Genomic DNA, 12,095 nt, shown 5'->3' with positions numbered 1-12,095 from the left:
TGTTTGCAGCATATTAAAGCTAAGTTATAAATGCTTACTCTACAAAGAACAAAGTCGGTGGATTTAGTTTAAGAGTATTAAAAAGAGTCTTTAATGGCTTTTAAATATATGACCCGTATCTATTTGAGACATTGATACAATCCCGAAAGCTAGACTCGATGACCTATATTGGTTGAAGGTTGATACGGTGTATGAAATCGGAAAAGCTACATTATAAACAGTTTAATATACGTCCTCGGACACATTCTTCTCTTTTGTTCTCTTGGGTTTGTTAAAGCATATGGAACCGTAACTGATCATCACGGATGGCTTATGCAGAACGATTGCCATTGTTTTTATTACACATAAAAGTTACTTGCATTTCCTACTTTGTTATGATAAAGGTATTTATTTTCTATTGCAAATCGTGTTAACATAAGCCTTTTATCATGTCCTAGAAATGAATATTTAATTAATTCTTAAGAGTAAAAAGCCACTGTCTGAGAGCAAAATCAAAGTTTTACTGTATTGAAAAATGAAATAAGAATATCATCGGAAACAAAATAACTAACCTTCCCACTCAAAATTGAATTAACTGACAAAAACATTGTTTCCTTTTTAACGTTTTTTTAATAAAGCATTATTATCCACGCTACATAAAACTTGTATTTACACTAATCACATAATGTATATTATAAAAACAATACCAGGTAACACGTGTTCTACTTTATATTTGCAATGATGTCAAATACTTTACGGTTATTTACGTACTTACTAGTTCTGACGCAGTCAGTAATAATTTCGGTTTGTGACCCATTTATAAAGGACGCTTCACTATGGTAACGGCATGCATGATGTCACAAATCTTTACTCTGATTAGACGAAATAATGGAATTAAACAAAAAACAACAACAACAAAAAAAGACATATGCTACAATAAAAGGAAAACATGACGGACATAAAATCAAACTTAAAAATGAAATTATCTGGATAAATAAAAATAAATTCAGGTAAAGAAGGTGTCATTATCACCACTGTCAAATTGTTCTATTGTAATGTAGGCTACTCACATGTTATTGCAAACAAAAGACATTTAAGGAAGGTAGACTACCTTTTATTGTGTTTTAAAGTCCTCTGATCGAGATTAAAAAGTGAGGTTTGAGATCTTAAAAAGAACTAGTAAAACCACGTCATATATTTATGAGATTGTCATATATTGTATAGACACCTCGTCGTGTGAATCTTGTAATGGTGTATTTCCCATTTGGTAATAGTGGTAAAAATCTAGATTAAAGTTTAAAAGCTCAATATGATAAATGTTTGACTGAGACATAAAATGTTATATAGGAATCGAATATACGTACACGAAGAGTAACTCTTTGTTCGATTGATTTTTTAATAGACAAGCAACTTAGATAAACAAAGCATCCCCTTTTTCGCAGATTTTTTTTTTTATCTTTTTCGCAGATAGAACATTTCACTACAAACAATGTAGTTTTAGAAATTAATCCCTATATTTCCATTGGAGATAGACCATGGATTTTTTAACTTTGTAATATCTCCAATTCTGTACTGATGGATTTGATAAGAGTTGCTCATAGATTGAGTCCAAACCATACAAACCATTTAATCATAGTACTACTAAGATAGTTTTGATAACAATTATTTAACAGCAAAAAAAAAACCATGAGAAATAGTGGAGATACAACACTATAACAATATTTTTCTCTGAACTAACTAGAGGAATAAGCCATCATAATCCAATTAGAGTGTGGAGATAGAACAGTGTAGTTCTGACAAAAACTCGTAGAGTGTAGAAATCACGTATCATAGTTGTATAGGGAGATAATAAAACCATTGCACTTGGATCTCAAATATATAGCGATCTCCGTTTTTATCAAAAGTGGAAATATAACACTATGAGATTCACACGACGAAATTTACTGTCCTGTCTAATGTCGAGGAATATGTTTGCTTTCTAAATAAGACTGTTGTTTTTCTGGCTTGAATTATTTTACATTTTGTTATGTCGGGTTGTTGATAGTTTCTGTACTCAGGTTGACCATTGTCTCATTGGAAATCATACCACATGTCATTATTTTTATATTATTCTGACTAACATTGTACAGATAGTGCTATCAGCTTAACATGGAAATGACCTACCGAATTAGACTATTTACCGGATTTGTAATAACATAAGCTACACGACGAGTGCCACATGTGGAGCAGGATCTGCTTACCCTTCCGGAGCACCTGAGATCACCCCCAGTTTTTGGTGGGGTTCGTGTTGCTTAGTCTTTAGTTTTCTATGTTGTGTCATCTGTACTATTATTTGTCTGATTAGCTTTTTATTTTCAGCCATGGCGTTGTCAGTTTGTTTACGATCTATGAGTTTGACTGTCCCTCTGGTATCTTTCGTCCCTCTTTTAAATGTGATGTCAGAAGCAAATTGTTCGATTGATTTTTTTGGTAAACTTTGAAAATAAATGACTTCGTTATACAAATCCTGACATAACATGAACATATCTTTGTTATCATTATTATTTCTTTTGTGAAGAACAGCTTAGTCAATATACCACAAAGATGTTGCTTTTTAGAAAAAAAATTTTATAAATTGGGCATCGTGAGCTTGTTCAATAAGGTTCTTTAATTTTCTTTGTTAAATGCGCTGAACTAGTGGATACATTTTTAATATACTAGCATCCATATTGATTGGATAAGTCTGCTATATAATATAATGGAATTTCATATGACTGTCATATAAGTGAGAGGTTTAGCTAGCTATAAACACAGGTTTTATCTACCATTTCCTACATAAGGAAATGCCTGTACCAAGTCATAAATATAACAATGTTTTGGAGTTCGGTATTTTTGTTATTTTACTTTTTTCTATTGGTACCAGGAATTGATTGGATGATTAAACTGTTGGGTTAATTTGTTTGGTTATTCCGTCTTTCAAATCTTCAGCTTTTAAATAGAATTTGGTAAGAAGTAAAAAAAAAAAGACGTTTCTCAGTAAAGAATTTGATATAACCAGCCTGCTCATCCTCGTTATGTTTTTTTTTTTATAAATACTACTAAGATCACATATTTTCTCTTTTAATGTTTTTTTTTAATAAAACATTATTATCCACGCTACATAAAACTTGTAGTTACACTGATCATATAAGGTATATTATTAAAAAAAACAATACCAAGTAACACGTGTACTTTTATTTGCAATGTTACATTTTGTAATTATGTCAAATCCATTACTTACAAGTTCAACATTTAGAAAACAAAAAACGCCAGCGATTAATTATATCTGATATATATTTTATTGTACAGTAGGTTACTAAAATATTCTTGTAAACCAGAGATATTTAAGGAAGGTGGACAACCTTTTATTGTATTTTTGTAAACTCCTTAAATCAAGATTGAAATGGAGGGTCGAGAACTTAAAAACTATGTGGGGGGTTGTTTATAGTTTCTGGACTCTGGCGGACCGTCATGATCTCATTGGAAATCATACCACATGTCCTTATCTTTATATTAATCTGACTAACATTGTACAGAAAGTGCTATCAGCTTAAATGTGATATGAGAAGCAAATTGTTCCATTGAATTCTTTTGGGCAAACTTCGAAACTGAATGAATCGGTTATACAAACCCTGACATAACATGAACATATTCTTTGTAATCATTATTATTTCTTTTGTGAAGAACAACTTAGTCTTATACCACTAAGATGTTGCGTTTTAGAAAAAAAAAACAAGTTTATAGATTGGGCATCGTGAGCTTGTTCACTAAGGTTCTTTAATTTTCTTTGTTAAATGCGCTGAACTAGTGGATACATTTTTAATTTACTAGCATCCATGTTGATTGGATAAGTCTGCTATTGGTACCTGGAATTGATTGGATGATTAAACTGTTGGGTTAATTTGTTTGGTTATTCCGTCTTTCAAATCTTCAGCTTTTAAATAGAATTTTTATGAAATAAAAAAGACGTTTCTCAGTAAAGAATTTGATATAACCAGCCTCCTCATCTCCGTTATGTTTTTTTTATCGATAAGTACTAATGAGATCACATATTTTCTCTTTTAATGTTTTTTTAATAAAGCATTATTATCCACGCTACATAAAACTACATATCTGATTAGTAACACTGATCACATAAGGTATTATACTAAAAAAAAATACCAAGTAACGCGTGTTCTACTTTTATTTGCAATGTTACATTTTGTAATTATGTCAAATACTTTACTTACATTTAGAAAACAGAAAACGCCAGCGATTAATAGTATATGATATATATTTTATTGTACTGTAGGTTACTCAAATATTCTTGTAAACCAGAGATATTTAAGAAGGCGGACTACCTTTTATTGTATTTTTTAAACTCCTTAAATCAAGATTGAAATGGGAGGGTCGAGAGCTTAAAACCTAATATAACCACGTCATATATTTATGTGGTTGTGAAATATTGTAGAGACACCTGTCTTATGTGGAAGAAAATGTTCGCTTCTAAATTTGATCGTTGATCATCTGGTTGAATTGTTTAACATTTTGTCATGTGAGGGCTTTTGATAGTTTTTAGACTCGGGTGGACCGTTATCTCATTGGCAATCCTACCACGAGTCCTTTTTTTAGCTCACCGGGGCCCGAAGGGCCCCATGTGAGCTTATGCCATCACTTGGCGTCCGTCGTCTGTCGTCGTCGTAAACTATTTCAAGAATCTTCTCCTCTGAAACTACTGGATCAAATACCTTCAATCTTTAACTGAATGTTTCTTAGTGTATTTAGTTTATAAATTGTATCCGAAGTTTTGATCCACCAAAAAACATGGCCGCCATGGCTAAAAATAGAATATAGGGGTCAAATGCAGTTTTTGGCTTATATCTCAAAAACTAAAGCATTTAGAGCAAATCTGATATCATGAAAAAATGTTCAATAGGTCAAGATCTATCAGCCCTGATATATTCAGACGAATCGAACAACCCATTGTTGGGTTGCTGCCACTAAAGTGATAATTTTAAGGAAATTTTGCAGTTTTGGTTATTATCTTGAATATTATTGCCCTTTTAGGACAATTTTACACAATTTGTTCATCATGTTTGCTAACATTTAAAATTCTTCTCCTCTGAAACTACTGGGCCTAATACTTCTTAACTTTAACTGAATGTTCCTTAGGGTAACTGGTTTATAAATTGTATCCGAAGTTTTGATCCATTATGAAACATGGCCGCCATGGCTAAAAATAGAACATAGGGATCAAATGCAGTTTTTGGCTTTTATCTCAAAAACTATAGCAGTTAGAGCAAAAGTGACATGGAGTTAACGTGATGAATAAGTCAAGATCTATCTCCTATGAAATTTTCAGACCAATTGGACCACCCATTGCAGGGTTATTCCAGAATATTGTTTCCATTTGGAACTTATATTATGAAGGAACTTCTATTCCGTGACAGTCCGAAATAGTTTATTTTTGAAATTTTTACTGTTTTTTGGTTATTATCTTTAATATTATAAAAGATAGAGAGAAAAAATAAATAGCAAAAATGTTCAGCTAAGTAAGATCTACAAATGATTTAAATGTTCAAAATAGTCAATTGACTCCTGAAGGAGTTATTGCCCTTGAAACGTTTATTTTTTACATTTTTTTGTGCGTCTATTTCTTTTTCAAAAATCTTCTCTGAATCTACTAAGCCAAATACTTCTAAACTTTAACTGAATGCTTCTTAGGGTATCTAGTTTATAAATTCTATCCGAAGTTTTGATCCATCTACAAATATTGCCGCCATGGCTAATAATAGAACATAGGGGACAAAAGCAGTTTTGGGCTTATATCTCAAAAACTACAGCAGTTAGATCAAAAGTGAAAGGTTAAAGTAATAAATGGGTCATGATTTATCTGTTATGAAATTTTTAGATGAGTTCGACAACCCATTGTTGGGTTACTGTTGGAAATAGGTTATTTTTATTAAATTTTACGGTTTTTTGGTTTTTTTCTTTAATATTATAATAGATAGAGAGAAAAAAAGGGATGAATGTCAATAAATGTTCAGCTATGCAAGATCTACAAATAAGTCAACATGATCAAAATAGTCAATTGACCCCTTGATGAGTTATTGCCCTTAAAACGGTTTTTTTTTTACATTTTTTGTGAAAGTCCAATTACTTTTCCAAATATCTTCTTCTCTGAAACTACTTTGCCAAATACTTAAAAACTTTAATTGAATGTTCCTTAGGGTATTTAGTTTATAGATTGTATTCGGGGATTTGATCCATTCAAAATCATGGCGGCAGTTTCTTAAAATAGAACATAGGGGTCTAATGAAGTTTTTGGCTTTCATCTCAAAAACTAAAGCAGTAAGAGTAAAACTGACATAGGTGAAAGTCTTAAACAGGTTTAGATCTACCTGTCAAGTAATCTTCCGACTAATAGGTCAACTTATTGTTGGGTTACTGTCCAGAAATAGTTAAGTTTTAGGAAATTTTACAGTTTTGGGTAATGTATTATCTTTAATATTATCATAGAAAGAGAGAAAGTGTCCATGACAAAATTGTTCAGCAAAGGAAGATCTACAAATAAGTCAAATGCCTTAAATTGAAAGTACAGACAGGTGAGCGATATCAGGCTCTCATGAGCCTCTTGTTTTATGTCAATATGACTAACATTGTACAGAAGGTGCTATCAGCTTAAATGTGATGTCGAAAAGAAGCAAATGTTTCATTTTTTTTATTTTGGAGAACGTTGGAACTTAATGACTCCGTTATACAATGCTGATAATACATGAATAGGCTGATTCTTTGTCATCATAATTACTGTCTTTTGCTTCAGTTTCGTACTTCATATGACCTTTTTAACTTTTTTTTATTCGTGCTTCACTGAATAGAATAGAATTTGGTTAAAAAAGGAAGTTTTTCTGTGAATAATTTGAAATAACCAGATATAACCAATCTGCTCTTCCGCGTGATGCTTTTGTTGAAACGATAAGTGCTACTAAAAATTTGGAAAAACTGGTATCAAAATTTTCAGTCAAAATATTTTTTTTTCGAAAAAAGAATATCAGAAAAGTGCTATACTTAAGTATTTCCTCCTTGAATTTAATACACATATAAAAAGAATGACGAAAACAATTCAGATTTTCTTTACAAATGTTGATATGAATAGCATCGTTAGTATTTTTCCTGTAATAGGGAATAACTGATAGTATAGAGTCTAAAACATATTTGAACAACAATTCCACTTTCTGGAAATATCCCTTCAAATGATAATACACGGAACTATCTGTCAAGTCCTGCAAGTGAAAGTGTGAATTATATCTGGGGTTTTTTTTTTTGGGGCACAATAAACCTTCCAAGTAAGCAACAAGATAACGAAATGTACATTGCTCAAGAGCCCTTTTTTCAATTCAAGTGCATGGGTTCAACGGACAAGTTTTCCCTTAAAATATTTATACTTATGCAACAAGAAATAAACGACCCTTAATGATTTTTTGTAAGAAGTCTTTAAGAACATTGAATGTTTAACATATTCTCAACATCAGATAAACATCCCCATTCCGAGTTGACATGACTAGAAGTTGTTGTATGGGATGAGACTGGGAGGTTTAGCTAGCGATAAAACCAGGTTTAATCCACCATTTTTTTCGGAAAATGTCTGTACTAAGTCAGGAATATGACAGTTGTTTTCCACTCGTTCCGTTGGTTGATAAAGTTTGATTTTTCTTCAGTTTTTATGGACTTCCCTTTTTTGAATTTACCATGGAGTCCGATATTTTTGTTATACTGTATATATATTCGTGCATACTACATAGACCATCAAACTATGCAAAGGCAGGAATTTCGTCAGTGATAATCTGTATTTATATCTTAATGCTTTCGTCCTTTAACGAATATAGTTTTGATGATAGATACTTTGTTGTCTGTTAAATGTATTAATTCGTTTAGACTTGAAACAATGTAAAGCTGGCTTATGGTGAAGGCACTGGTCTGCTGTTGCATACCGTAACTATGTTAACCTCTTTATGTCATTTATTTCTATTTTATACTTTTGTTTTACGTTGTTGCTGCACTGACAAATATAGATTATATTATCAAACGGACACAACGATCATAATGTGCACCCCGTCCCCTCCTGTTCTTTTTAGGTTAGTGTTGTAAATAGAGAATATTAAAATAGAGCAAGACGCCGGAAATAAATATAAAAAACTTTTCTTTAATACACCCAATAATGCAATAATGCAAATCAGTAAAATACAAAACATCAACAACATTTGGATAACAACAAACAGAAAATGAGCATAAATACCGGTATACAGTCCCCATTCGTCAATTAAAATGCAGGTTAATGTTAGTTTTCCACATGGTATGTGTGAGCTTCAGTTCGTGTAAAGAACCAGTTTTTTTCTTCATCTTTTGATTAAAATCGTTCATATTTGATAATATGTCCACTTTGAAAAATAAAGTTATAAAGTCCACAACCTTTAACAAGGAAAGAAGACCTACTAGTTGTAATTGTATTGCCACCACGACTGATTATTTTCACTGTCGACTGTTTTTTTTTATCAGCCTGTTGTATATCGTGTCTTTTATATAGCTTAACTGCAAAATATACAATGTTTATTGACAAATGATACAACTGTTTGCCAATTAACAAAAAAAAACTTTCACAAACTAACATATTTTTTTTCTATTGCCAGCGTAGCTTTCCGAATAAGAATATGAAAATTATGGGCAAAGCAATTACTTTTAAATTTTGATTCGTTTTCTATTAAAGTCTCTCGCAATCTAAGACTTTCATGGTTTAGACTTTGACCATCCTCATCATACTTCTAAGGAGTTGTCGAAAATGCGGACTTGAGGTTTCTGCGTTCTGGTATGCCACACTAAAACCTGTATAAAATATCTTATAATAAAACATAATATTTGCAAAAAATAGTGACATTGGTAGGAAAAATATTGATTTTTCTCGAGAATCATGGAAATATCACACAACTTATGTAATATGCATATAAAAATCGTTTTTTTCTATTTTTGACTAGCTGTTTACTTTTGTAACGTAATTTAGAATATAACAACAACAAAAAACCCAGACGCGTACCACTTTATTTTGAATGCACATGCCTGCGAAACACAATAAAATAGTAATGTCAACACTCTCTAGCGATGTCCGTAAAAACAAAAAAATAAATACTAACGTGTACATGTTTGACACAAAACCAGCAGGTTTGTATGTGGGAATATTTACATGAATTTCTTACGAGTTAAAAAGAAATGTCTTTTGCCACAGTAAATTCAGGTTGCAATGCGTCAAAAATATACCGTTCCGAATACAAAAGACCAGAAAAAATTGTGAAAAAAACAGAAATCCGGAATGAATGGTAAACCCAGATGACACCGTGTCACGTGGCTAAACATTGAGTTAGTAATCGAGTTTGAGTTCAAGTTCAAGTTAAAATAAAGAAAGAGTTCAAGTTACGGTTAATGTTCGAGTTCAAGTCACAATTCCGTGTATGAGTTAAACTTAAGACTTTGAATTCGAATTATTTAATTGGAGTTCGTATTTTGATAATTTTCAACCGCGTATCTAGGACTTTTAAAAACGAATGTATCTGTCGGCAGTACTTGTAGGCCATTTATTACAAGCTTAATAAGTTTTATTAAGTACTTATATAATTAAAACCTCAACCACAATACAAGTGTTTATAACGGCATTGAAAGGTTGATTTGAACCAAAAGTTTCTTTTTAAGATTAAAGATATTTTGTCTCCGAAAGTAATGCTAAAAATACCTTGCTACAATTATCAGCAAGCGGTTCAATTTCTTCTACAGCACAACATTTTTCTAAAAGTTTTGTCTCCAGCATCCCTGAATCTGCATCCGTACTAAATCTCATTGGGTTGTATGTCCATAGCACTTTTGCATTCAAAGCAAATCCAGCCATGTCAATTGGAAATTTTCTTGTTTCAGATTTCCAGGCTAAAAATTTTATTACCTGTAAAGAGATAATTTACAGTTTTATACGTTTTTTTCCTTTTGTCAATTTTGCAGAATACATCAAATAGAAAATTTCGCCACACCTTTCATAATTTGATTTATGATTCCCATAATTCTAGAAATTCTCGTTATACATCAAATATTGTATAGTTTTTTTTAACTAGAAAGGACCCTCTTGCTTCAAATATATTTAGCTAGTAAATAAGAGTGGACCAAATAGTTCCGTTTAATAACACTTGCAACGAATTTAGTTTTGGTTTTCTTTCAATCTTTGACTTTATCGATCTCAATAGAAATTCGTTTACCTTTTTGCATTAAAACCGACCAACGTGATTTACCTTCTTTTGGAACAAAGGAAATAAAATTGAGAATGGAAATGGGGAATGTGTCAAAGAGACAACAACCCGACCATAGAACAGACAACAGCAGAAGGTCACCAACAGGTCTTCAATGCAGCGAGAAATTCCCGCACCCGGCCCCTAAACAAATATATATACTAGTTCAGTGATAATGAACGCCATACTAAACTCCAAATTGTACACAAGAAACTAAAATTAAAAATAATACAAGACTGACAAAGGCTAGAGGCTCCTGACTTGGGACAGGCGCAAAAATGCGGCGGGGTTAAACATGTTTATGAGATCTCAACCCTCCCCCTATACCTCTAACCAATGTAGAAAAGTAAACGCATAACAATACGCACATTAAAATTCAGTTCAAGAGAAGTCCGAGTCTGATGTCAGAAGATGTAACCAAAGAAAATAAACAAAATGACAATAATACATAAATAACAACAGACTACTAGCAGTTAACTGACATGCCAGCTCCAGACTTCAATTAAACTGTTTGAAAGATTATGTCTTCATCATATGAATATCAGGCACAATCCTTCCCGTTAGGGGTTTAGTATCATACCATCATAACATATATAAGAAGAACATAACCCGTGTCATGCCAACAACTGGTTTTTAAATAAATGTGTTTAGTGCCGATGCAAAGACCCTATAAGTGAATCAATATTAACGCCAAAATATGCAATCTTTAATGACCTGACAACAGTATCGTAACTATATCCCTTCTTAATAAGTCTATTTAAAGGTTTTGTTAGCTTCAGAGGTGAATACTGACATTTTTGTGCTTTATAAAGAATATTTCCATAAAAAATTGGATGTGAAATACCTGAACGTATAAGAAGTCTGCATGTTGAGCTATATTTACGAATGATGTCCTTATACCGATGATAAAATTTAGTAAATGTTTTGACTAGTTTGTGATATCGAAAACCCTGGTGTAATAATTTTTCAGTAATACATAAATTTCTCTCGTTAAAATCTAAAACATTGTTACATACACGAGCGAATCGTACAAGTTGAGATATATAAACACCGTAAGATGGTGACAAGGGAACGTCACCATCTAAAAATGGATAATTAACGATAGGAAATGAAAAATCATCTCTTTTATCATATATTTTAGTATTAAGCTTTCCGTTAATGATATAGATATCAAGATCGAGGAAAGGGCAGTGGTCATTGTTAGTATTAGCTTTATTTAAAGTAAGTTCAACAGGATAAATTTCTTTAGTATACACACTGAAGTCGTCATTATTGAGAGCCAAAATATCATCCAAATATCTAAAAGTATTATTAAATTTGTGTATCAGATGTTGTTTCGATGGGTCTTTGCTGATTTTTGTCATAAATTGTAACTCATAGCAATACAAAAAAAGGTCCGCAATAAGTGGTGCACAGTTAGTCCCTATTGGAATTCCGATAACCTGATAATATACGGAATCTCCAAAGCGAACAAAAATGTTATCTAGTAAAAATTCAAGGGCATATATAGTATCAAAGCATGTCCAATTGACATAGTGTTTTTGTTTATTGCTACTAAAAAATGACCCAAAAGAGTTTGAACATATATATTCACATTCTGACTTTTTAAATGCCCATTTAATTAGGTGTGTGAATTTTTTCTTAATGAGAATGTGAGGCAATGTGGTATATAGGGTAGAAAAATCAAAACTTTGAACAGATTCAAAATCACCAATATATGCATGCAATTTATCAAGTACTTCCAACGAGTTCTTGACACTCCAAAAGTAATTAATTCCACTATTTTCGAAGGCCTTATTT

General features: G+C 31.9%; 1 protein-coding gene across 2 annotated transcripts in view; it reads right to left on the bottom strand.

Moving 5' to 3' along the window:
• Positions 1 to 8,193: 8,193 nt before the first annotated feature.
• Positions 8,194 to 12,095, bottom strand: part of LOC127730235 (galactosylgalactosylxylosylprotein 3-beta-glucuronosyltransferase 2-like) — a 53,642-nt gene continuing 49,740 nt past the window's right edge. For both annotated transcript variants that reach the window (XM_052238527.1, XM_052238528.1), the window contains exons 5-6: positions 9,755 to 9,958; positions 8,194 to 8,856 (exon numbers count right to left, since the gene is read on the bottom strand). In XM_052238527.1, the coding sequence (XP_052094487.1) occupies positions 8,788 to 8,856; positions 9,755 to 9,958 (273 nt within the window). In that variant the 3' untranslated portion in view covers positions 8,194 to 8,787. The remainder of the gene's footprint in view (positions 8,857 to 9,754; positions 9,959 to 12,095) is intronic.

This window comes from Mytilus californianus, unplaced genomic scaffold (assembly GCF_021869535.1).
Source record: "Mytilus californianus isolate M0D057914Y unplaced genomic scaffold, xbMytCali1.0.p SCAF_2, whole genome shotgun sequence".
NCBI classification, from domain to species: Eukaryota; Metazoa; Mollusca; class Bivalvia; order Mytilida; family Mytilidae; genus Mytilus; species Mytilus californianus.
Note: the sequence above shows the minus strand (reverse complement) of the source record. Positions and strands in the feature narration are given on the sequence as shown.